Here is a 24,337-nt window from a genome sequence, read left to right on the forward strand (position 1 = left end):
GTACTAGTTGCTCCATTCCACTGTCAACATTTGATATTGTGAGGCTTTAAAATTTTTAACCATTTTTAAATAGGTGATCGTGTCATCTGCAAACAGATAGTTTTACTTCTTGCCAATCTTTATGCCTTTTCTTTCTTTTTCTGGCCTTACTTCAGACTAGCGCCTGGCCAAGACCCCAAGTACAATGTTAAGTACAAGTGGTTGAGAGGAGACAGCCATGTTTTGTTCCCCGTGTTAGGCATCTTATCTGTACGTTTTTCAAATACACCCCTTCTCAGTAAGGAAGTTCTTTCCTAGTTTGATGAGAATTTTTTTATATATATATAAAAATAGGAGTTTAATTTTGTCAAATGTTTATGCTTTTCTGTACCTGTTAAGGATGATCAAATGGTTTTTCTACTTTATTCGATTAAGATAATAAATTAAAATGGTTTTTGGATATTAATCCAACCCCTGATTTGCATTCCTAGGATAGACTCCAATTGGTCAAAATGTATTATCCTGTCTACATATTGCTGTATTCAATTTGCTAATATTTGGTAAAGCACTGTGCAATCTGCATTCATGAGGGATATCTGTCTGCAATATTTTTTCTTGTAACATCTCTGTTTGAGTTACACTGGCATCTTAAAATGAGACGGAGTGCTCCTCCAAGAGATAGGCAGAAAAAAACTTCCTCCAGCCCCCAAATTTCCATTTTATTAATTTAAACAAGTTCTACAAGTATCAGCAGTTAATGTTAATGGTGCTAATGTTAAGCAGTTTTTGAAATTGCTGACATGAGACTTATGACAATGTTTTTTTAAACTTTTAAGGACATGATCCCTAGTAAAAAATAAATTTTACATCATGATTTAGTAAACATACACATAGATGAAAAGCTAAATAAAAAGTTGCAAAAAGTAATACTTAGTCCTACAATGGTTACAATGCACTATTTCTTCATCTGTCTTGTCCCTCCTTTGTTCTCTTCTTAAATGCCAGTCACAAGTCCAACTTACTAAATTTATTTCAAGATCCAGAGTTGCTACCTTCAGTTTGGAAGCACTGCTGGAGGTAGAGAGACTTTCAGAGGAAGAAATGGATGATTTTGGAATAAAAGGTAGTTCCTGGAAATCAGAAGCCTACACTGCAGTGATCAATTAAAGAGAACTGAACGCTAGACAGGTCTAGGAGGAAAAGGTGGGCAGACAGAATGTGCCTACCCCGTCCTTCATGCAAGCAAAATTATTGTTGGCAGTAAGGATCTTAAGCCAGAGAACTTACTGAAAGCTCAGAGATGAAAAATAATTAAGTTTATGAGAGAAGCAGTCTAAGAATTTTGATCAGTAGTGTTGGACAATTAAAATGTAGCCTCATGGTAAAAGGAGGGTGTTCAGTTTGTGAAAAATCATTGAGCTATATATATATACTGCCAATATGTGTACTTTCTTGTGTGTATGACATATACTTTTTTGTATGCAATATTTCAATAAAAAATTAATAAACTCAAAATGCAGTACCCTGATGACCAACACTGAGATGGCAGAACTCATTACTTCTCAAGTAGGTCTTTGTGCACTGCAAGAATAGCTTCGCATGGCCTCAAGAATGTAAAATAAATAAACGAAGTAAAACACTTGACTTTCTCTAAAGACAAAGGCAATTTTTTTTTTTTTTTTTTTTTTTTTGTGGTACGCGGGCCTCTCACTGTTGTGGCCTCTCCCGTTGCGGAGCACAGGCTCCAGACGCGCAGGCTCAGCGGCCATAGCTCACGGGCCCAGCCGCTCCGCGGCATGTGGGATCTTCCCGGACCGGGGCACGAACCCGTGTCCCCTGCATCGGCAGGCGGACTGTCAACCACTGCGCCACCAGGAAAGCCCGACAAAGGCAATTTTTGGTATGCTTCTGTTTTAATATACAAAACCAATTCTTCATATTTATAGATATAAAGAAACTACACGTGTGAAGTCAGTCATAGAATTTAGGTAACTACGATTTTCAACACTATTTAGAAAGATGCTATTGGAAAGGATTTGAATGATTATCTTTTCATAAGGTACCCACTAAATATTTAACAAAATGGGCTCTGCTTAGACTCTGCAGGAGTTAATGAATCCATGGGCTTTCCGTGCTACTTCTCCTGGATAACACCTTGTCTTTCAAGACTCAGCTCATAAGTCCCTTCCTCCTTGAGATTTTCTGTGTCCTCCTCTAGTTATATATACACAGCATAGTAGTATGAGTCTACCATAGATTTTATATCACTATACCATAATTCAGACAGCAGCAAACTGCAGGACAAAGGCTCATGCCTAGCTTTGTAAATAAAATTTGCACTGGAACACAGCCATGCTCATTTGTTCATGGATTGTCTGTGGTTGCTTTCATGCTTTGACAGCAGAGCTGAGTAACTGCAACAGAACCATATGGCCCACAAAGCCTAAAATATTTACTATCTGGCCCTTTACAGAAAAAGTTTGCCAACCCCTGCTGGCACTGACTGTTAATTTACACATTTTCCATCGGCTGTGAATTCTTGAAGGCAGGGGCTATATTGTATATCTATGAACGGATAACAATCAATATAAGGCCATAAATTGAGTAGATACAAATTGATGCTGAAGGCAAAAAAATGGCTTTCACTTCTGTATTTTTTTTAATGTGGCATTTCATCTCAAAAGTTATGCAATTAATTACTTCCTAATCAAAAAGATTTTTTTTAATGGAAATAAAATACAATCTTTCAGTTGTATGTTTTAAGATAATTATGCACATGCTTCTTTATAAATCCAGACTTAATAGGTAACAGATGTACATGCTAAATTAGGTGAAAGGTGATGCTAAAGCGAGCTTAGGTACAAAGGTGGGTTAACACCTTATTAAAGGGTGTTAGTCATACTATTATTTGTGAACAGTTGCATAATAATTTTTAAAGATAATTACTTTTGGGGTGTCCATAGTTCTGAAACTAAATGTCAAGCCTAATTACAACTTTCAAAGGGTGGCCAAAATTATTTCCCTTCATAAGATATAACTACATCAGAATTTTAAAATTTAGATGAGTATAAGATCTTTCTATATCTTATCCTAACAATGCTTTTTTTTTTTTTAAAGAAGATGTTGGGGGTAGGAGTTTATTAATTAATTTATTTGTTTTTGCTGTGTTGGGTCTTCGTTTCTGTGCGAGGGCTTTCTCTAGTTGTGGCAAGAGGGGGCTGCTCTTCATCGCGGTGTGCGGGCCTCTCACTATCGCGGCCTCTCTTGTTGCGGATCACAGGCTCCAGACGCGCAGGCTCAGTAGTTGTGGCTCACGGGCCTAGTTGCTCTGCGGCATGTGGGATCCTCCCAGGCCAGGGCTCGAACCCGTGTCCCCTGCATTAGCAGGCAGATTCTCAACCACTGCACCACCAGGGAAGCCCAAACAATGCTTTCTTTATCTACATAATTTTGGAACTCTTGGTACAGCATTCAGAGTCAAGTTTATGAATCACAATAAAACTGTCATACTTTCTAGTATCACCAGCTTTTGATCTAAAATAATATTGAATAAACAGGTCACCTATCTTGTCAAACAGGTTGGCATTGAATAAGCTGTATATTTCTCCAAACCTAAACTACTTTCAAGGAAAATTCTGCTGCCACTGATGATTCTCATCGAAGTGTGCTGCATACTCTGGAGGTAAATTTAAAGAGTTCCAACATTTTTTGAGCATTCAGTGATACAAGTACCTAATTTCCTGACGCTTCCATATTGAAGGCATTAACACCTAATTTTATGTAAAATTGTGGCAAATAAGTTAAATGTCAGCAACATTATTTTATATATATATATATTCACATACATATATATATGGCTTGAAATAAGTGTGCTGTTGATTGAAGCTTTCCATAAAAGATCTGAATACTTATACTTAAGTGGAATTTAACTTTATATAAAAACATGAAATATTTACTGGATTATATACAATGAATGGTAGGCATTATTGGTTTTATTTGCAAGCTTTAGCCAAAACAAAACAAAAAAAACTTTTTAAAGTGAGTGATAATCCCATGATCTTATTAGTACATAAACAGATTAGTAATGGGATCCAGATATTCAGTATTAACACATCCATCCTTCCTTCTACTATAGGACATGAAACTCAACCTAGCAATAACTGAGATCTCAAAACCCAGCTATTTACTATTTACAATAGCCAAGACATGGAAACAACCTACATGTCCATCAACAGATGAATGGATAAAGAAGATGTAGTATATATATACAATGGAATACTACTCAGTCATAAAAAAGAATGAAATAATGTCATTTGTAGCAACATGGATGACCTAGAGAGTATCATACTAAGTGAAGTGAGTCAGAAAGAGAAAGACAAATATCAATACCATATGATATCACTTACATGTAGAATCTAAAATATGACACAAATGAACTTATCTATGAAACAGAAACAGACTCACAGACACAGAGGACAGACTTGTGGTTGCCAAGGGGGAGGGGGGTGGGCAAGGGATGGAGTGGGAGTCTGGGATTAGCAGATGCAAACTATATATATAGGATGGATAAACAACAAGGTCCTACTGTATGGCACAGGGAACTATATTCAATATCCTGTGATAAACTGTAATGGAAAAGAATATGAAAAAGAATGTATATATATATATACGTAAAACTGAATCACTTTGCCGCACAGCAGAAATTAACATCACATTGTAGATCAACTATACTTCAATAAAATAAAAATTTTTTAAACCATTTAATTAAAATGATTAAAATACATTATGTTGTGGACACCTGTTGCTCATTCTTGAAAGAATTTTCAGGTTGTTATCGTGTCTGTTTTACTCAGGGTACTGGTTGGTAATTCATTAGCTGAGACATGTTCCACGTCACATTCCCCACTGCAAAGTATATAAACCCAGTATTATCACTGGATATTGCTCATCAGACATATATTTCTCGTGCCACTAACAGAGTGTTCAGCAAATCATTAAGGGCTTAATTCTTTCCCTAACTATTCATATAGGAATCCTTCCAGTAAGTTCCATCAGTATAGTATGTAGCCTTTCTATGACACAGACACATACGTTAAATTAAATATAATAGAATCAATTTACCCGTTGAACAGATTTGTTGGAACTCCTTCAGATTAACATGTACAAAGGACAAAACATTCTAAGAATCAAACCTTCAGGTAATTTGGGGGGTTTTTTGTGGTTTTTTTGAGGTGATCTCCAGTTTTGATATTTATATTTTTGGCCTTAACTGGTTGTTTTAAATTTCTTAACGTCTACTCACACCTTATAACCTTCACAGATTTTTACTATATACTTTTCTTTTTCTGGCAAAGACAGACAGTTCTTTACACTTGACGTGTTTTCAATAATAGGGTGGTGTAGCTCTTAATAATGATGCATTCTGTTTCTGATGTAAAACAGAAAACTGACCATAGTCTAATGTATAAAGCTGACGTTTTAAAGGGATGTTAGTGAATCTTTTATCAAAATACTACCGGGTTTCTGAAAGACAAGAATCTCATTACAAGGTAGGAAACTTAGATTTCTTTAGCAGATAAACAGTGTTTTGGTAATGTGAAATTCCTTACAAAGTCCACCATGTAGCAGAGTGTCATTAAAAGTGTAGGCTTCACAGAAACTAACACACCATTGTAAAGCAATTACTCCAATAAAGATGTTAACAACAACAACAAAAAAGTTTAGTCTTCTGAGTAAGACAGACTGTGTTCAAATCCTGGTCCTGAGCTTACTGGCTGAGTTCCTTGGGCAAATTACGTAAGCTCTTTGTGGCTCAAAAGCCTCATCTACAAAATAGTATCCACCTCAGAGCGTTGCTGTGATGATCAGGCAATATATTCACTCAATACCTGGTATGTGGTTAAGTGCTCACTGAATGTTTAGGAACACAGTTGCACATTAAATGGAATTAATTTGGGAGATTTATTTTTAAACATCTTATATGAAATAGTTGGCCTGATTATCTGGTCAGATACAATACTGAACAATAAAACAATGCTGGCAGGGAAGGGAGAGGAAGGGGCAGGGAAAAAGCAGAGACTAGACATTTTAGCAGACAGAATAAGAGGTAGATGAGATAGGTTGTATTAGTCCAGGATCATCCATGTTTCAGAATCCTGAAAGTAAAGTATAACAAGAGCCTTAAAGAGCTCCATTTTTATTAATGAATGATAGGATAAAAGTTAATTAAATATAATAGCAGATTTAACCCTCTACTTTAAATGTAGAGCAAAATGATAGAGAAAGCCATAAAATGATAACTGTATCTCCCTAAAGAATCTGACACACGGCATTCTTGGAGAAATAAGCTGGATAATCTATACTGAACCATTTCTGACCACAACAGTTTCAATGATCATCCAGTTATGAGCACATCACATTTATATTTAGGTCTTTGGCCAACACTCTGCCTTCCTAAACATATCAATTCTCATGTTCCAAAGAATTATGGTGGTTTCAAACATTAGCTCCATAGTAAACAAGCACTGCAGTACTCAATAAACTATGTTCTCAAAACTTCTGTTTCCATAGAAAGATGGTTTTCTCACATGAACGCTGATAATCATCTAAGGCCAGTGATTTCAGAGCTATAAATACAGAAGAGTATGTGAGAGGTTCCTTTTTACATTAATTCGTATTTAATAATGCTTATTAAAGTGTCAGAGCACTTAGTTAACATGGTACACTGAGCTCTGAAAAAATATGTTTATTATTATAATTATAAGGTTCACAGAAGAACTAAACCATAGGCTGTAGTTACAGGTAAATAAACTCCTTCTTCAAAGTTTGGAGAAAAGGTGGTTTGATGTACAATAAAGAAAGAGTGTAAAAGGATGGAGGGAGAAAAAGATAAAGTAGCAGAAACTAAAGTGATGTGACTTATCAGTATAGAGAGGGATGAGGAAAATTTGGAGATAGCTTAGTTTAAAACTAACATCATGGTCGAGCTACCTCAAAATTTAATAAAGTGGAATATTAACATTTTACTTTTTAAAAAGAATGATGGGGACTTCTGGTGCTGGCCAAGGTGGAGTAAACCCACAACAGTCTCAATCACACACTGATTATGACAAAAACTCTGGACAAAACACACAAAATACAACTACATGAAGACTATAAAGAGTAAACAATAGCAAGAGGAGAGAGGGCAGCAAAAACTTCAAGAGAAACCCTGTCCTTCTAGCAGAGGACCAGGAAGGGGGACTGCTGAGAGGTGCTGGTGTGGAGGGAAGCCCTCCCCCTTTTTTCCCTTTTACTCTCCCTCTCTTTTCTTTCCCTGCCCTGCCTTGAAGGCAGCCCCAGCTGCAGAACTTCATGGCAGTAACAACAGCACTTAAAACCCCAAGAAATACACTATCTTTCTGGCCACAGTATCTAGGAAAAGGGCCCCAGTGGTCTGAAGAGTATGGGGGGAAAATAGGTTATTCTGCTCTCTCTTTTCTCCTGCCACTTTGCCCTGACAGCAGCTCAAGTTACACGGAGCTTATCAAATTTCTAAATACTAGAATATCGGAAATTGACATTTTTAAAGTAACATTTACAACTGCACAAAAATATGAAATATTTAGGTATAAATTTAACAAAAGATTTGCAGATCTGTATGCTAAAAACTACAATACTGATGAAAGAAATCAAAGAAGACCTAAATAAATGGAGAGATATATTGTGTTCATGGATTGGAAGGCACAATATTCTTAAAATGTCAACTCTCCCCAAATTAAATCTATAGATTCAATTCGATATCAATCAGGATCCCAGCATGATTTCCTTTGTAGATACTGACAAGCTGACTCTAAATTTTTATAGAAAGGCAAAGGAACTAGTTTAACCAAAACAATTTTGAAAAATAAAAACAAAGTTAGAAGGACTTCACAATCTAATTTCAAAATCTGCTATAAAGATATAGTCATCAAGACAAAATGTAGTATTGGCAAAGGATAGACAGATCAATGGAACAGAACAGAGAATCCAGAAATAGACCAACACAAACATGGTCAATTGATTTTTGACAAAGGTGCAAAGACAATTCAATAGAGATAGTCTTTTCAACAAACGGTGTTGGAATTATTGGACATCCATCCATATGCAAAAAATGAAGGACTTCCCTGATGGTGCAGTAGTTAAGAATCCACCTGCCAATGCAGGGGACACGGGTTCGAACCCTGGGCCAGGAAGATCCCACATGCCGCAGAGCAACTAAGCCTGTGAGCCACAACTACTGAGCCTGTGCTCTCTAGAGCTCATGAGCCACAACTGCTAAAGCCTGTGCACCTAGAGTCCATGCTCCTCAATAAGAGAAGCCACCACAGTGAGAAGCCCGTGCACTGCAACAGAGTAGCCCCCACTCACGCAACTAGAGAAAGCCCGCATGCAGCAACAAAGACCCAATGCAGCCAAAAATTAAAAATATAAATAAATAAATAATTTTATTTTTAAAAAAATGAACCTTTACATTGTGTTCAAAATTAACTCAAAATGGATCATAGACCTAAGTATAAAACCTAAAATTATAAAACTTTTAGAGGAAAACAAAAGAGAAAATCTTTGTGAACTTGAGTTAGGTTAGCAAAAGGTTTTTAAATATGACACCAAAAGCCCAATTCATGAAAGAAAGAACTGATAAATTCACTTCATCAAAATTAAAAACTACTCTGTGAAAGACACTGTTAAGAGAATGAAGCCACAGACTAGGAGAAAACATTTGCAAATCACATATCTCAGTAAAGGACTTGTATCTAGAATACATGAAGAACTCTCCAAACTCAATAATAAGAAAACTCAATTTAAAATATGGACAAATGATTGGATACCATCAAAGAAGATACAGCAATGGCAATCAAGCACATGAAAAGATGTTCAACGTCATTTGCCATTAGGAAATTGCAAATGAAAACCACATTGAGGGCTTCCCTGGTGGCGCAGTGGTTGGGAGTCCGCCTGCCGATGCAGGGGACACGGGTTCGTGCCCTGGTCAGGGAAAATCCCACATACCGCGGCGCGGAGCGGCTGGGCCCGTGAGCCATGGCCGCTGAGTCTGCGCTTCCGAAGCCTGTGCTCCGCAACAGGAGAGGCCACAACAGTGAGAGGCCCGCGTACCGCAAAAAACAAACAAACAAAACACATTGAGATACCACTATCCACCTAAGAGAGTGACTAATGAAAAGATGTTCAATGTCATTTGCCATTAGGAAATTGCAAATCAAAACCACATTGAGATACTACTACCCACCTATTAGAGTGACTAAAATAAAAAACTAAAACAAAATAGACATCAAGTGTTGGGAAGGGAATCAACTGGAACTCTCACACATTACTGAGGGGAATACAAAATGGTACAGGCACTTTGGAAACAAGTCTGGCAATTTCTTATGAAGGTAAACACACACTTACCATATAACCCAGCAATCCCACCTGTCAAAAGAAATAAAAATTCATGTTCACACAAAGACCTGTACACAAATGCTTATAGTGACTTTACCGATAATCACCAACACTGGAAACAACCCATATGTCTTTCAACTGGTGAAGGAATAAACAAACTATGGTTCATCCAAAAAATGGCACACTACTCAGAAATAAAAAGGTACAAACCATTGATACACAGAACAACATGATGACTCTCAACCTCATTATGCTAACTGAAAGAAGTCAGACCCAAAGGCTACAAGATTACATGTATATGACACTCAGAAAAGGCAAAACTATATATAGAGAGAAGAGATGAGAGGTTGCCCAAGGTTGGGGGAAAGGTTTGACTACAAAAGGGGATGAGGGTGATGGGACTGTTCTGCATTTCGACTTTATGCATTTGGCAAAATGCAGTCATTCATGCCAAAAAGAGTGAATGTAAAATATATAAATGAAAATAATTTTTAAAGTTTTTTTTTTCTTTTTTTTTGGTAAGGCTGGGTGGCTTGTGGGATCTTAGTTCCCCAACCAGGGATTGAATCCACACCCCCTGCAGTGAAAGCACGGAGTCTTAACCACTGGACTGCCAGGGAAGTCCCTTAAAAGATTTTTTAATGATGGCTTAGGGCAGGAGAATAAGCTATGGTGAAAAGGTTAAAGAGACCGGAATGCTTATTTTTGAAAAAACAGGTTTATACAGCACATTCATTTTCAAATGAATCCACAAAATTATTCTAGGACGAAACCAGGAAAACTATTAAAATAAAGGAAAGCAACCCAACACATAGTAGCTACATTTAACTTTAAAACTATACCTGAAATATGGTATGTAGATTATCACATAAACTGTTAAAAGACAAACAAACAAACAAAAACTAAACCTGAAGCAGTTCTTTCCTCTACCCCACTGTTTCCCAAACTTGTCTAATAAGAATCATTTGACAATTTGTTAAAATTAGACATTCCCAGGTCCCTTCCCTGGAAATTCTGATTCAGTAGTCTAGGTTGGGGGCCAGGAAACTACATTTTAAAAATGCACCCCTCCCTCAAGGAACTTTTATTATTATCAGACAAGTTTAGGAAATAACTGCCACCCATAATTCTTAGCACAAAGACAAGCAAAACAAATTTTAATTGTCTACTTAATCATAGTCTGAATGTTTCCTAGGATATCAGGATAGTAATTATCACATCCAGAAAAATTCAAGATGATCCACTAGAATATGAAAGGACTTTATATCTCATATTCCAAAATTTTCTATTTAAGGAGTGTGTTTTATAATGCAGAGTAAATCGGTACAATCGCACATGTATGTCTTTTTTCCCAATAGAATATATGATCAAAAAAAGGGTGAAAACCACTGCCCTAAGGCTCCTGATTTATTATTTTTTTCCCCTAAGGCTGACCAATCCTCAGCTTCTGTCCTACTTTGCGACAAAACCTCCACAATCCCCACTCTTTACCATTATGCCCATATTCATACCCTAGGCACAAGAGCATCATCAATCTGGATAAAAGACACAGGTATTTTCCTCTACTGACACCTGAAAGACTATTTATTATACCGTCACTAGTAAGAAATTTGGAAGGTGTTTCCCTCTTTATACTGTTCTTAAAGTCAAACAGACTCTTGGCCTTTGAAGATTCAGTTCACCAATTTGACATTTGTGGTTTCAGTCCTTCACAGGTATCTGTGAAGTTTCATGACAAGTAGGAATCTAATTTTGCTGAATCACAACTCTGAATCAAGTATGCCTTCCAGCTGGTGTGAAGGACCAAATCATTTAACAGATGAGTGAACCAAGCTGACACTGCTCAGCATTTTCTCTTATACAGCTATACTGTTCTCTGCTTGTCAGGAAAGGTCTCTAATTTTTTAGTTATCCTTTACTATAGAAGTCCTCACTACAAAGTTTACTATCCTTTACTACAGAGGTCCGCACTACAAAGTTTACCTTGAATCCAAATGTGTTTATCTATATATTTTTTTCAATTAAAAAACACTAAAAATACAATCATTATCATGTAGGACCTTGGAAGTTTTTGCATGGACATTTAAAAATGACTGTCATAAAGCCCAGAATTCATGCATTATTGCAAATAAATCTTAAGTGGTATTCATGGATTGAGGCATTCAATCACAAACTGCTACTGATGTGTTTATTGTCAAAGACGTCAAAAGATATGTTTTGGCATATATTCTATGGCAAGCATGAACCGTGTTCAGAAAAAAATACCACTAAGCTTCTCCTTTCAGCCCTCTACATCAATAACGTATCTCAAAGGCCTGTCTCTCTTTCTCACCCTCAAGAAAATCTTCATAAAGTGCATGTACTCCTTCAGGCACGATGACAGCAAGGGCAGTTCCACAGAGAAGGCCAGCACCCAAAACAGTCACCAGCTTTAGTCGCTCCTGGAAAGAAAACATAAGCTGTTGAAAAGATTGATGAATGAACGGGGTAAAGTTTCTGAAGTACCTGCATTGAAGACTGTGAGCTGCTTATCTGTGAGGCCAAAATCTACAATGGCCACTGAACATGAAAAAGCATCAGCTTCATCAATAATAATGCCAATTAAAAGAAGGAGATTCCATTTTTAAGTTTACCAGATTGGCAACAATGTGGGAAAACTTGTCTACTACCCACAATAGGGAGAAATGAGCATCCCTGTCTAACACTGGAAGAAATGTGAATTGCTGCAACCTACCTGGACCCCAATTTGGCAATTTAGATTTAAAGCCTCAAAAATGTGAATTCTTTGATCCAGCGATCTCACTTCTAGAAATTTATCCTAAGAAAGAAAGAACTATGCAAAGATGACCACTGCACATATTAAGAATGCAAACCTGAAAATAACCTAAATGTCCAAGAAAGGAGACTAGCCAATAAACTTTAATATTTCATCACAGTAGCACAAGACTCAGCAATTAAAAATATGATACAGGTCTATTCATGGATATAGAAAGTCATGATGTACTGTTATGAGGAAAAAGCTGGTGGCCAACAATATGCATTGATAATCTCATAATTCTTTTGAAAAGGTATACATACAAGTAGAACAAGTATAAATTACACATTAACAAATTTTTTACTTTATAGATTATAAACATAATGTGCAACACATTTTTAAAATTTTATTTTAAAATTTATTATTATTTTTTTGCTGTGTTGGGTCTTGGTTGCTGCATGCAGGCTTTCTCTAGTTGCAGCAAGTGGGAGCTACTCTTTGTTGCAGTGCGCAGGCTTCTCATTGCGGTGGCTTCTCTTGTTGCAGAGCATGGGCTCTAGGCGTGTGGGCTTCAGTAGTTGCAGCATGCGGGCTCAATAGTTGTGGCTCGCAGGCTCTAGAGCACAGGCCTAGTAGTTGTGGCACACCGGCTTAGTTGCTCCGTGGCATGTGGGATTTTCCCGGACCAGGGCTCAAACCCGTGTCCCCTGCATTGGCAGGCAGATTCTTAACCACTGTGCCACCAGGGAAGTCCCTACAACACATTTTTAACTTATCTGCAATGAACATGTATTATTCATACAATGAAAAAACATATTCAGTTTAAATTTATTTTATTTATTTATTTATTTTATTTTTCGCTGCATTGGGTCTTCGTTGCTGTACACGGGCTTTCTCTATTTGCAGCGAGTGAGTGAAGGCTACTCTTCGTTGCGGTGCGCATGCTTCTCATTGCAGTGGCTTCTCTTGTTGCAGAGCATGGGCTCTAGGCGCATGGGCTTCAGTAGTTGTGGCACACAGGCTCAGTAGTTGTGGCTCACGGGCTCTAGAGCGCAGGCTCAGTAGTTGTAGCGCACAGGCTTAGTTGCTCCGCAGCATGTGGGATCTTCCCAGACCAGGGATCAAACCCGTGTCCCACAACTTTATGTGTTTGAAAATAAGTATACATCTGTGAAACCATCATCACAATCAATGCCATAAATGACCTATGGTTTTAATCCACTTAATCCCAGTTTTTTCTTTTCACTCAGCTTTCTTTAAGAGACAGTATCCTGACATACAAGATATAAAAGATTAAGTTTCAAAATTTCTTGAAGCGGTGATGTACCCTATATGGCTTCCTGAAGTCTTAGCAGTATGAAAAACGATCTTTAAAACTACAGGAGGGTGGACTTCCCTGGTGGCGCAGTGGTTGGGAATCTGCCTGCCAATGCAGGGGACACAGGTTCTAGCCCTGGTTCGGGAAGATCTCACATGCCATGGAGCAACTAAGCCCGTGAGCCACTACTGAGGCCTGCGCACCTAGAGCCCCTGCTCCGCAACAAGAGAAGACACTGTGATGAGAAGTCCGCATCCACAACGAAGAGTACCCCCTGCTCGCCACAACTAGAGAAAGCCAGTGCGCAGCAACGAAGACCCAATGCAGCCAAAAAAAACAAAAAAACCCAAAAAACCTACAAGAGGGCATTTATGTTGCTTAGGAAAAAGTTTTAATAATTTAATAGTATATCATGTACTTAACTTTTCTGTTTTAGTTTCTTTTATGAGGTTAGCAAAAATAACAATGGTTGTATTAGTTCGGATATACTACTGAACTTGCAACTGTGAAGCTGTGGGAATATATATGTACAAGTACTGCCTCTATAGGAAAGTGGGTTTTTAGCTGAAAGGCTGGTTGAAACATTACCCCCTCCTAGTTTGGGAACAAAGAAGGGATCTATACCTATTGTGTATCTATGCAATGTCAGCACCAGCTAATACTTGCCCTATAGCAAGAGGGAAATCCCCTTAGCACCTAGGCCAGGTCATCCCTTCATACATTCAGGATAGCCATTAACTACTTATAAACTGAGAGTGTTCTGAATGCATCCAGTGGTTGGGGCACTGGTTTGGGAGGCAGAACTGATTCCATGTTCAAATTAGTTAACAAGTTAGCACCTCAACTCTTATTTTTAAATTAATTAATCAATTAATTTTTCGGCTGCGTTGGGTCTTCGTTGCTGTGCGCAGGCTTTCTCTAGTTGCAGTGAGCAGGGACTACTCTTTGTTGCGGTGCGCGGGCTTCTCACTGCGGTGGCTTCTCCTGTTGGGGAGCACGGGCTCTAGGCGTGCAGGCTTCAGTAGTTGTGGCTCATGGGCTCAGCAGTTGTTGCTCACTGGCTCTAGAGCGCAGGCTTAGTAGTTGTGGCGCAAAGGGTTAGCTGTTCCGTGGCATGTAGGATCTCCCTGGACCAGGGCTTGAACCCGTGTCCTCTGCATTGACAGGCGGATTCTTAACCACTGCACCACCAGGGAAGTCCCTAAACTTTTCTTCTGTAAAATAATACTTCTACAAGTCTTGTGAAGATAAAGGAGTCAATAGGAGAAAGCGGCTGAAGCATTTTGGGAAAATGACACCAGACAACTGGTGTTACTATTTTAATGCTCAATACTGAGCTATTCTAAGAGTCTTTCTCTTTTCCAAGTTACTAAACTCACCGAAATACTGCTAATCACAGCATTCATTTGAGACAAACTGTCAGAGCATGGAGAACACAAGATGGAAAAACAGCTCTATTCTGTGTAGAAGGTGACACAGTAATTAGTCTTTTCATCATTCTCTCTAAACAATTCATAAAAGTCACCTTTGTTTAAAAACAATCATGAATGTCAAGTTTTAATGCTAAGGAAAGACAAAAATGAGGGTACAACTGAACTGGACTGAGCACACCATTTCATTTGAAGGCCTTGGTTTCAGAACTCCACAATTCAAACTAATGAATAAATCACTAGGAAAGAAGATTGTCCTGTCAGCATTCTTACTATGCTCTACTCTGGGAAATGGAAATGAAAGATACCCCAGATTTGCAAATTAAGGGAAGATGAGAAGAGAGGAAAGGGATGTATGTACCAAAAAGAGAAAGAGCTAATTGCCCTCAAGAATTACTTGGGTTACCAGTAACCCAAGTTACACCTGCAACCCAGTTACAGGTGTTACTCCCAAGAGTACACCCCAATAAACTTCCTGAATGCAAATCTTCTCAGAGTCTGTTTTCTGGGGAACCCAACCTAACACACTCACATCATATACAAAAGTTAATTCTTGATGGGTTATACACCTAAATATAAAACCCAAAACTCAAAACTCAAAAGCTGTTAGAAGAAAATGTAGAATATCTTGGCAATCACAGGGTTGGCAAAGATTTCTCAGCAGGGACACAAAAAACACAAACTATTTTAAGAGAAAAAATTCAACATCAGAATTTTAAATGTTTGCTGATCCATTAAGAAAATGAATAGGCAAGCTGCATACTGGAAGAGAATACCCGCAGTACCTACATCCGAAATGGAAATACATGTATCTGTGGTAACACTGCCCACATCAGCCCCCTTCAGGTTGGAGACACCTATTCCCCCAGCTGCTGGGGCTGTTGCCTGCTGATGGCTTGCAGCTGAGTCCTGCGATACTACCCTTGGGTCAAAGGGAACTGGCTAGCCTCAAGTTATAGTCCCTCCCACAGGGCAGTCCGCATCCAATGACTAGCCCACTTGGTGCTATGTGGAGGGAGGTACAAAGCCTCATCTCCTTGTCTCAATTCCGAATATCTCAGAAGGGCCATCCAGCTTCAGAGCCTTCTGTGGGTTGATCTGAGGCCTCTAGGGCAACTGAACACAGTTCAACTTCTCCATCTGCTTAATCCTGCTCATTCTTTCACAGGTGTTACTCCCAAGAGCACTCCCCAATAAACTTCCTGCATGCAAATCTTCTCAGAGTCTGTTTTCTGGGGAACCCAACCTAAGACACTGACAAAGTGCTTGTATTTGAAATATAAAGAATGACTACAACTCAATAAGAGACAAAATTAAAATGAAAAAATAAAGACGGGTAAAACACTGAACAGATACTTCACAAAAGATATACGAATGGCCAGAAAGCCCATGAAAAGGTGCTCAACATCATTTAAGCATCATGGAAGTGCAAATTTAAACTACAGTGAGATACCTCTTCACACCCACTAGAACGGCTAAAATTAAAAAGACTGACAACACTAAATGATGGCAAGGATATAGAGCAACTGGAACTCTCATACATTGTTGGTGAGAGCATAAAATGGTACAACCATTTTGGAAAACTGGTCATCTCCTAGAAGGTTAAACCAGCAATTCCACTTTGGGGTATTTACCAAGAGAAATGAAAGCATACGTCCCCACCAAAATTTGTATAAGAACGCTCATAGAAGCTTTATCCATAATAGTCATAATCTGAATCAGATGTACAGCAATAGCAGAATGGATAAACTGTGGTAAACTTATACAATGGAATACTAATCAGTAACAAAAAGGAAAAAATGACTGCTTCATACAGCAACATCAATCTCAAAAACATCACCCCAGGGCTTCCCTGGTGGCGCAGTGGTTGAGAGTCCGCCTGCCGATGCAGGGGACACAAGTTTGTTGCCCGGTCTGGGAAGATCCCACATGCCGCGGAGCGGCTGGGCCCGTGAGTTGAAAGGCCTTACACAAAGAGAGCATGTACTGAGTCCATTTATACGAAGTTTAAAAGCAGGCCAAACTATCTACGGCAATAGAAATCAGAACAGCAGCTGCTTCTGGCAGGAGGGTTACACAGTGGCAGAAAAGACTAACTGGAAAATGGCACCAAGTTTTTTTTTTAGGATGATGGAATGTTCTAAATCTTGATTGGGATGTGAGTTACATTTATATACATTTGTCACATTTCAGCAAACTGTATTAAGATCTGTACCTTTTACTTTATAAAATTATCTGGAGAGTAATTTACTCAGCCAGGACCTCTGAAAGGATTCATTTCAGAACTATTCAATTTTAACAAGGCGTCTTCATGGCAGTTTTTCAAAACCAAGGTCAGAGGTCTATGAAGAATACCAAAAACCACTTTCAAAATGTTTTCTTGGGGAATTCCCTGGTGGCCGAGTGGTTAGGATTCTGGGCTTTCACTGCCATGGCCTGAGTTCAGTCCCTGGTTGGGGAACTGAGATCCTGCAAACTACATGCTGCGGCCGAAAAAAAAATTCTTTTTTTCTTAATCTAATTTGTCATTCAGATAGTGCTTAAAAATCATTCAGCAGAATTTTATGTAAACAACTGCATGCAGAAACCAGTGGTGTTGGGGCTTCCCTGGTGGCGCAGTGGTTGAGAGTCTGCCTGCGGATGCAGGGGACTCGGGTTCGTGCCCCGGTCCGGGAAGATCCCACATGCTGCAGAGCGGCTGGGCCCGTGAGCCATGGCCGCTGAGCCTGCACGTCCGGAGCCTGTGCTTCGCAACGGGAGAGGCCACAACAGTGAGAGGCCCACGTACCGCAAAAAAAAAAAAAAAAAAAAAGAAACCAGTGGTGTTTACAATTGTGGATCAATCCACAAATTCACAAGGCATTACCAGTTGCTTCATTATATTCTACACTGGAGTCACATGAAGCACTAGATTGAGACAAGTTTTAAAAGCAGGAGCAGAAGAGTTTTTGAGGTTTGCATACCACAAAATTAAGGTGCTGATATAGTACCATTTAAGAGAACTGAGGGATACATACCATCCAGAATAACTATGGACACTACAAAAAAACACAAAAACTTCAAATCTATAAAGAAAGTAAAAAATAATTCTCCTAAAATGCTGCCTTTTAAATTTTAAGTAATTTAAAATAATCTATTTTTATATAGAATATTTTTAGATATACTTGTTTCCAAGATGAAATTACTTATAATTCCATTCACTTACTTACATGGACCAGATTTCTGAACACTATCTATCACAACAGATTTTATAAAAATTTCCCAAAGGCCCAAGCTAGAAAACAGTCAAATCTCCATGTGTAGCTAATATCATAACAAAAAAATTATGGTAAATCTTTAAAGTACATAGTCATGAAATTACACTTCTTTGTTAATCATGTATGAACAATTAAATGCTCTCAGCTGAAGCAATGTGAACGGGAGCCTGGTCCAAATTTTTAGAAAGACAGTAAAAATTTTTATTAATCTTTAGACACATACTTTTGAAAGTGTGATACTAGCTACCAAAGTTATCAACATGGAATCCAAGTTTAAGAACTGGAAGAAATTTAAGAAATGATCCTCACTCTATGAATATGGAGAATCAAAAGCCAAAAATGGGGCTTCCCTGGTGGCACAGTGGTTGAGAGTCCGCCTGCCGATGCAGGGGATACGGGTTCGTGCCCCGGTCCGGGAAGATCCCACATGCCGCGGAGCGGCTGGGCCCGTGAGCCATGGCCGCTGAGCCTGCGCGTCCGGAGCCTGTGCTCTGCGATGGGAGAGGCCACAACAGTGAGAGGCCCGCGTACCACAAAAAAAAAAAAAAAAAAAAAAAAAAGCCAAAAATGAGGGATGATTTGCCCAAGATCACACAGCTAGGCTAGTTAGTGTAGAGGCATGATTAGATTTGACATCGTACTCTGCTGCCCTGTGCATTCCAAGATAATGTCCCTCATATGGCACAAGACATAAATCCATCACATAAAATTTACCTCTAAAAAAAAAGATAAAATCCAATCACACAACCTCTTTAAATAGTGTGTCAGAAAAATCCCTTAGCAACATCAAGAGGAAAACCAAAATTACAATTAGGTATAATTGCTCTCTGTTGACATTTTCTAAAGGTCTGTGGCAAAATGAAAAATAAGGACAATGTAATGAGCTTTACATAACATTTTATTTCTTCAATGTAGAGGACTATTCTTTATTCTAAGATTATGTCCTACATACTCTTTTATGTTAAAATATCCTTTCTTTTAAGAAATGATGGTGACAATAGTTTTTGTTTTTTAGTGTCCTTACTTGGCAAAATTAAAGCAGGCAATCCTCTATCAATTCTCCTGAATTTCAAATATATTACTGACCTGCGAAATCCAAAAGCCTGGAAAACCCTGATCTACAACAGTGTAAGCATGAGATCTGTATTACAATACCATTTTTAAAAGTCAGAAAAAAAAGAATTTGAGAATTTGTAAAAAAGAGATCATTGAGGTAAACTTGAATAAGTCATCTAGCTTTGTAATATTTCCTGAGGAAAGGCAGTGAGAGCTAAAATTACTGTATTATGTTTTCAGTCGATTTTGAAATTAAAGCACATTTATTTACCAAGTGAAGTTAAACCTCCTATGTTTAACTAAGTTAACTAAATTAAACAAACCTGTTTGTTCCTGGAACTCCTTACCCCAAAACTTTAAGTTCTATGAAGGCAGAAACTTTTGTTTTTAATTTTCTGCTGAATACTCAGTTTATAGAACAGTATCTGGAACATAACAGATTCTCCCCTAAACATATACTAAGAGAATGAATTAAATGCTCAGCATCATGTAAGGCACTGGGGACTTGGTACCTGCCACTCCACTGGCCTTTAATATCAACAAATATATGAATGCACTGGAACCTCTTTAGAATACGTGTGCTGGGAAATAGGCCTAACAAGTCTCTTAAAAGCATAACCATATCTAGAATTTTCAGTGGTTATTTAATTCAGAATTTATCCTTTGGCTCAAGGGGTATTAAAGTACATATAATGAAGAACCATAATAAGATTCCATCATAGTAAACGTGAGGCAATGCTGTCATCTGTCTCATTCATGCAAATACCTTAAATGACAACTGTTTCATTTCCAAGGAGCTCAAAACCTTGTTTCAATCTTCAGCACTGTTTCAATCACTGTTCAGTCACTGTTTCAGTCTTCAGCAAAGTGATATAAAGATTATTTATTCTACATAACTTTCATCAGCTTGATAAATGTGTACTAACTTTCTTACAGCAACCTAATTATAGAGGCAACACTCGTGCTGAAAAAAAAATCAACAGTCAAAAAAAAAGGCATAATTGTCAAGGGTTACAGTTTCAATTTTTCTTAAAAAAATTTTTTAACTACCTAAATCATTTTAGACTCAATCTTATTTATTTCAAGCACTTGAGATGTGGCTCCATGTTATTTGTACAGCTGTATTCTTTCACACAATTTCACAACTTGTTATTTAATCTCAAAACTATGTACATGTCAAAATTAAAATGCTGACATTTCGCTTATGATTCCCTCCTTTGCTTATGGTAAATCACTAAAAGCGTGTATTTAAATGAAGAACTACAAATTCCAAGTGTTGGTCCAAGATGAAAAGAGTTCCCAAAGCAATAGTTTCTGGTGGAGAAATGAAATATTTGCTCAAGAGAGGCATAAACTGTGCAATGCCATTCATTTTATGATATCTCATTTTACAATTTCACATCTGTAGCCTGACTAAGCCAAAGGATTGACCAGAAGTATTAATTAAAACAACAGTTTGTATTCAATGCCATTGGCTATCAGTGCAGTGCAAAGCTTTGAAGTCAGTTTAGTTTTCTTGGCAGACACCAAGGCAGTTAAATGGTTTTTCTTTCCTTGCTCTTAGAAACAGTCAATAAATTGTTTGGTTCAACTAAACACACGCTGATAATTTTAAAAGCTTTTAATACTGAAGATTGTTTATTCCAATCTCCCTTATACCATGTTCATGTTAGTTCTGAAAGCATCAACTATAGTTTCCTAAAAAGTCAAAGAGGCATCTCATGTTATGAGCCTGATCCCTCCAAAGCTCCAGGCACTGAAGAGATGAAATATCATAGGACACAAAGTAACTCTTGTTCAAGCAACAAAGGCTTTCTTTCTCCATATTCTTACAGATAAGCCTGCTTCAAGGAGTGATATTTCCTAATGTCAATTTAACTACTACATTATCTGCTGCTAAGTGTCAGTAACAGATAATGAAGAAAACTCAAATATGAACTCGACTCTTCAAGTCCTTACAACTGAGGCAAGATGCCAAAAAGCTTCCTGCTTCTAAGTAGTGGCTCTGTGATAACTGAGCAAGTTCAATATCCTTCAGGGCTGCCACTACTACTACGATTGTGTAGGAGTACACGATGTTAGCACGTTTAGCACAGAGTAGTTGTTATTATTACTTATCTTCAGCCTCATCAGTAGCACGCAGTAAATGCTTCTAAGCCCCTCCTCCACAAGAATCACAAAACAAAACCCAGATACTTGGAAAGAAATTCAAGTGAACAATGCTACCACAGTTGCCATTATGCCAGTGGCATATAGGCTTCCCCTTTCCTAATTCATTTGACATAGAGGTAAGAACAAGCAATACTTTATTGATGCCACTTCCTTCAATCTTGGAAAATAAGACTAACTTGTCTTTTTGTATGAGTCCTTTCTAAAAATAAAAGGAAATCCCGTAAGACTGTTCGATGTGACTACAAAAACAAACAAAAACCCATTGATGCATGGGAAAGACCTGGGAAAACACTGGCAATGAAATATTATATTATTAATACATAAGAAGTTTGATTGAACTGAGAAAATTAAAATAACAAACTACATTTTCTCTATCAAATTAGCAAAGTTTTAAAAATTAAAAATGAGAGTACTCAGTGTTTGTGAGAACACAGTGTCATTTGCATTTGTTGAAAATAAATGCATTTAAAAAAACTGGTAATATAGATTGAGAACCTTCTTGAAGATGTTTATGCTCTTTAATCCTGTCATTCTACCCCTGAAGAAATAATCTGAAATATGGTCATAGCATTAGACAAAAAAATATTCATTCAACACTATTATCATAGCAAAAACTTGAAAACAAATTAAATGCATAGTAAGAATTTCTGTATATAAAATAACTGAACATAATGAAGACATTAAAAAGTGCCTATAGGGGACTTCTTTGGTGGCGCAGTGGTTAAGAATCTGCCTGCCAAGGCAGGGGACAGAGGTTCGAGCCCTGGTCCGGGAAGATCCCACATGCCGCGGAGCAACGAAGCCCGTGCGCCACAACTATGGAGCCTGCGCTCTACAGCCCGCGAGCCACAACTACTGAGCCCACGTGCCACAACTACTGAAGCCCGCCGTGCCTAGATCCTGTGCTTCACAACAGAGAAGCCACCACAATGAGAAGCCTGAGCACCGTAACTAAGAGTAGCCCCCGCTCGCCGCAACTAGAGAAAGCCTGCACGCAGCAACGAAGACCCAATACAGCCAAAAAAACAAAAGTGCCTATAGGGAATTCCCTGGTGGTCCAGTGGTTAGGACTTCGCACTTTCACTGCCAAGGGCCCATGTTCAATCCCTGGATCCCACAAGCCACGCAGCATGCCCCCTGCCCCAAAAAAGTGCCTAGAACATGTTTTTAATAATAAAGGGAAATGTTTATAATTACCAGGTAAAAGAAGGGGAAATGTAAATTTATACATATACCACACAATCAACCATATTAAAAATGCAAACAAATAGAAAAAGAAAAGAATGAAAAGAAACAAAAATGTTACTAGAGATTCTCACTGGACAGTGGGATAATGGATGATTTTATTTTCCTTTTACACATTATCATATTTTTAAAATTTGCCACAAAGAATCCCTATTATATATAGCCAGGCTTAAAAAAATTTTTTTTGTTCATTTAATTAGAGGCTATATAAACAGTGGCTTTGAACTGAGTAAACCCTGAGGCTCAGTTTCCTCATCTATAAACAGGATAAGAATTCTTCCCTTTCAAGGTTACCGTTAAAATCAGTGCAGAACTTGACACGAGTTGATACTGTAGCTACTGTTATTATTAATTATTATACTGTGGTGGGCTTAGAGAGCACAGTGCCCTTAATATGCACGTAGAGATGTTTTCTCCTTTACCAAGTGGTTCTAAACATGTAGTAACACTTCAAATTACTACAAAACACTTAGGTTTTGTAGTGAGAACTGTGGTCAACTGTGGCACAGAAGAGCATGTGCCATTTGATGACACCAGCCCAGCTGTTGCCAAATCTTCCTACTTTTCAGAAGTTGGAAATCTAGATTCTTATATGAATCTTCTAAATTTTATACTTTGGCTACTAATTCAAATATTATTGTGTCGCTGTGTGGGTTAAAAAAACCCTGTGTTTTGGACTTCCCTGGTGGCGCAGTGGTTAAGAATCTGCCTGCCAATGCAGGGGAGATGAGTTCGATCCCTGGTCCGGGAAGATCCCACATGCCACGGAGCAACTAAGCCCGTGTGCCACAACTACTGAGCTTGTGCTCTAAGGCACACGTGCCACTACTACTGAGCCCATGTGCTGCAACTACTGAAGCCCGTGTGCCTAGAGCCCGTGCTCTGCAACAGGAGATGCCACTGCAATGAGAAGCCTGCGCACTGCAATGAAGAGTAACCTCCGCTCGCTGCAACTACAGAAAGCCCGTGGTGCAGTAACAAAAACCCAACACAGCCAAAAACAAAACCAAACACTTAGGTTTTGTAGTAATTTGAAATGTTTTTCAGTGTCCCCCCTTGTTGTCATGCTGTGACTTATTTCCTCTACTTGTTGCCCCACCCCTTCTAGTTTGCTCTTTCTACTTTACAGAGAGCTTAGAAATCAGACACTCCAGCCCCGAGGATTGAGACTGGCAGTTCAAAACATAGGGGTTTTTTTGGTTTTGTTTTTGGCTGTGTTGGGTTTTTGTTACTGCACGCGGGCTTTCTCTAGTTGCAGCGAGCGGGGGTTACTCTTCATTGCAGTGCGCAGGCTTCTCATTGCAGTAGCTTCTCTTGTTGCAGAGCACGGGCTCTAGGCACACGGGCTTCAGTGGTTGCAGCACATGGGCTCAGTAGTAGTGGCACGTGTGCCTTAGAGCACAAGCTCAGCAGTTGTGGCACACGGGCTTAGTTGCTCCGTAGCATGTGGGATCTTCCCGGACCAGGGATCGAACTCATCTCCCCTGCATTGGCAGGCAGATTCTTAACCACTGCGCCACCAGGGAAGTCCAAAACACAGGGTTTTTTTTAACCCACACAGCGACACAATAATATTTGAATTAGTAGCCAAAGTATAAAATTTAGAAGATTCATGTAAGAATCCAGATTTCCAACTTCTGAAAAGTAGGAAGATTTGGCAACAGCTGGGCTGCTGTCATCAAATGGCACATGCTCTTCTGTGCCA

General features: G+C 38.5%; 1 protein-coding gene across 1 annotated transcript in view; it reads right to left on the reverse strand.

The window, feature by feature from the left end:
* The window catches only part of SLC39A9 (solute carrier family 39 member 9), a 49,111-nt gene that overhangs the window by 17,367 nt on the left and 7,407 nt on the right, over positions 1–24,337 (reverse strand). The window contains exon 2 of the mRNA XM_059056772.2: positions 11,732–11,840. Coding sequence (XP_058912755.1) covers positions 11,732–11,840 — 109 coding nt within the window. The remainder of the gene's footprint in view (positions 1–11,731; positions 11,841–24,337) is intronic.

The sequence above is a fragment of the Kogia breviceps genome, chromosome 3 (genome assembly GCF_026419965.1).
Source record: "Kogia breviceps isolate mKogBre1 chromosome 3, mKogBre1 haplotype 1, whole genome shotgun sequence".
NCBI classification, from domain to species: Eukaryota; Metazoa; Chordata; class Mammalia; order Artiodactyla; family Physeteridae; genus Kogia; species Kogia breviceps.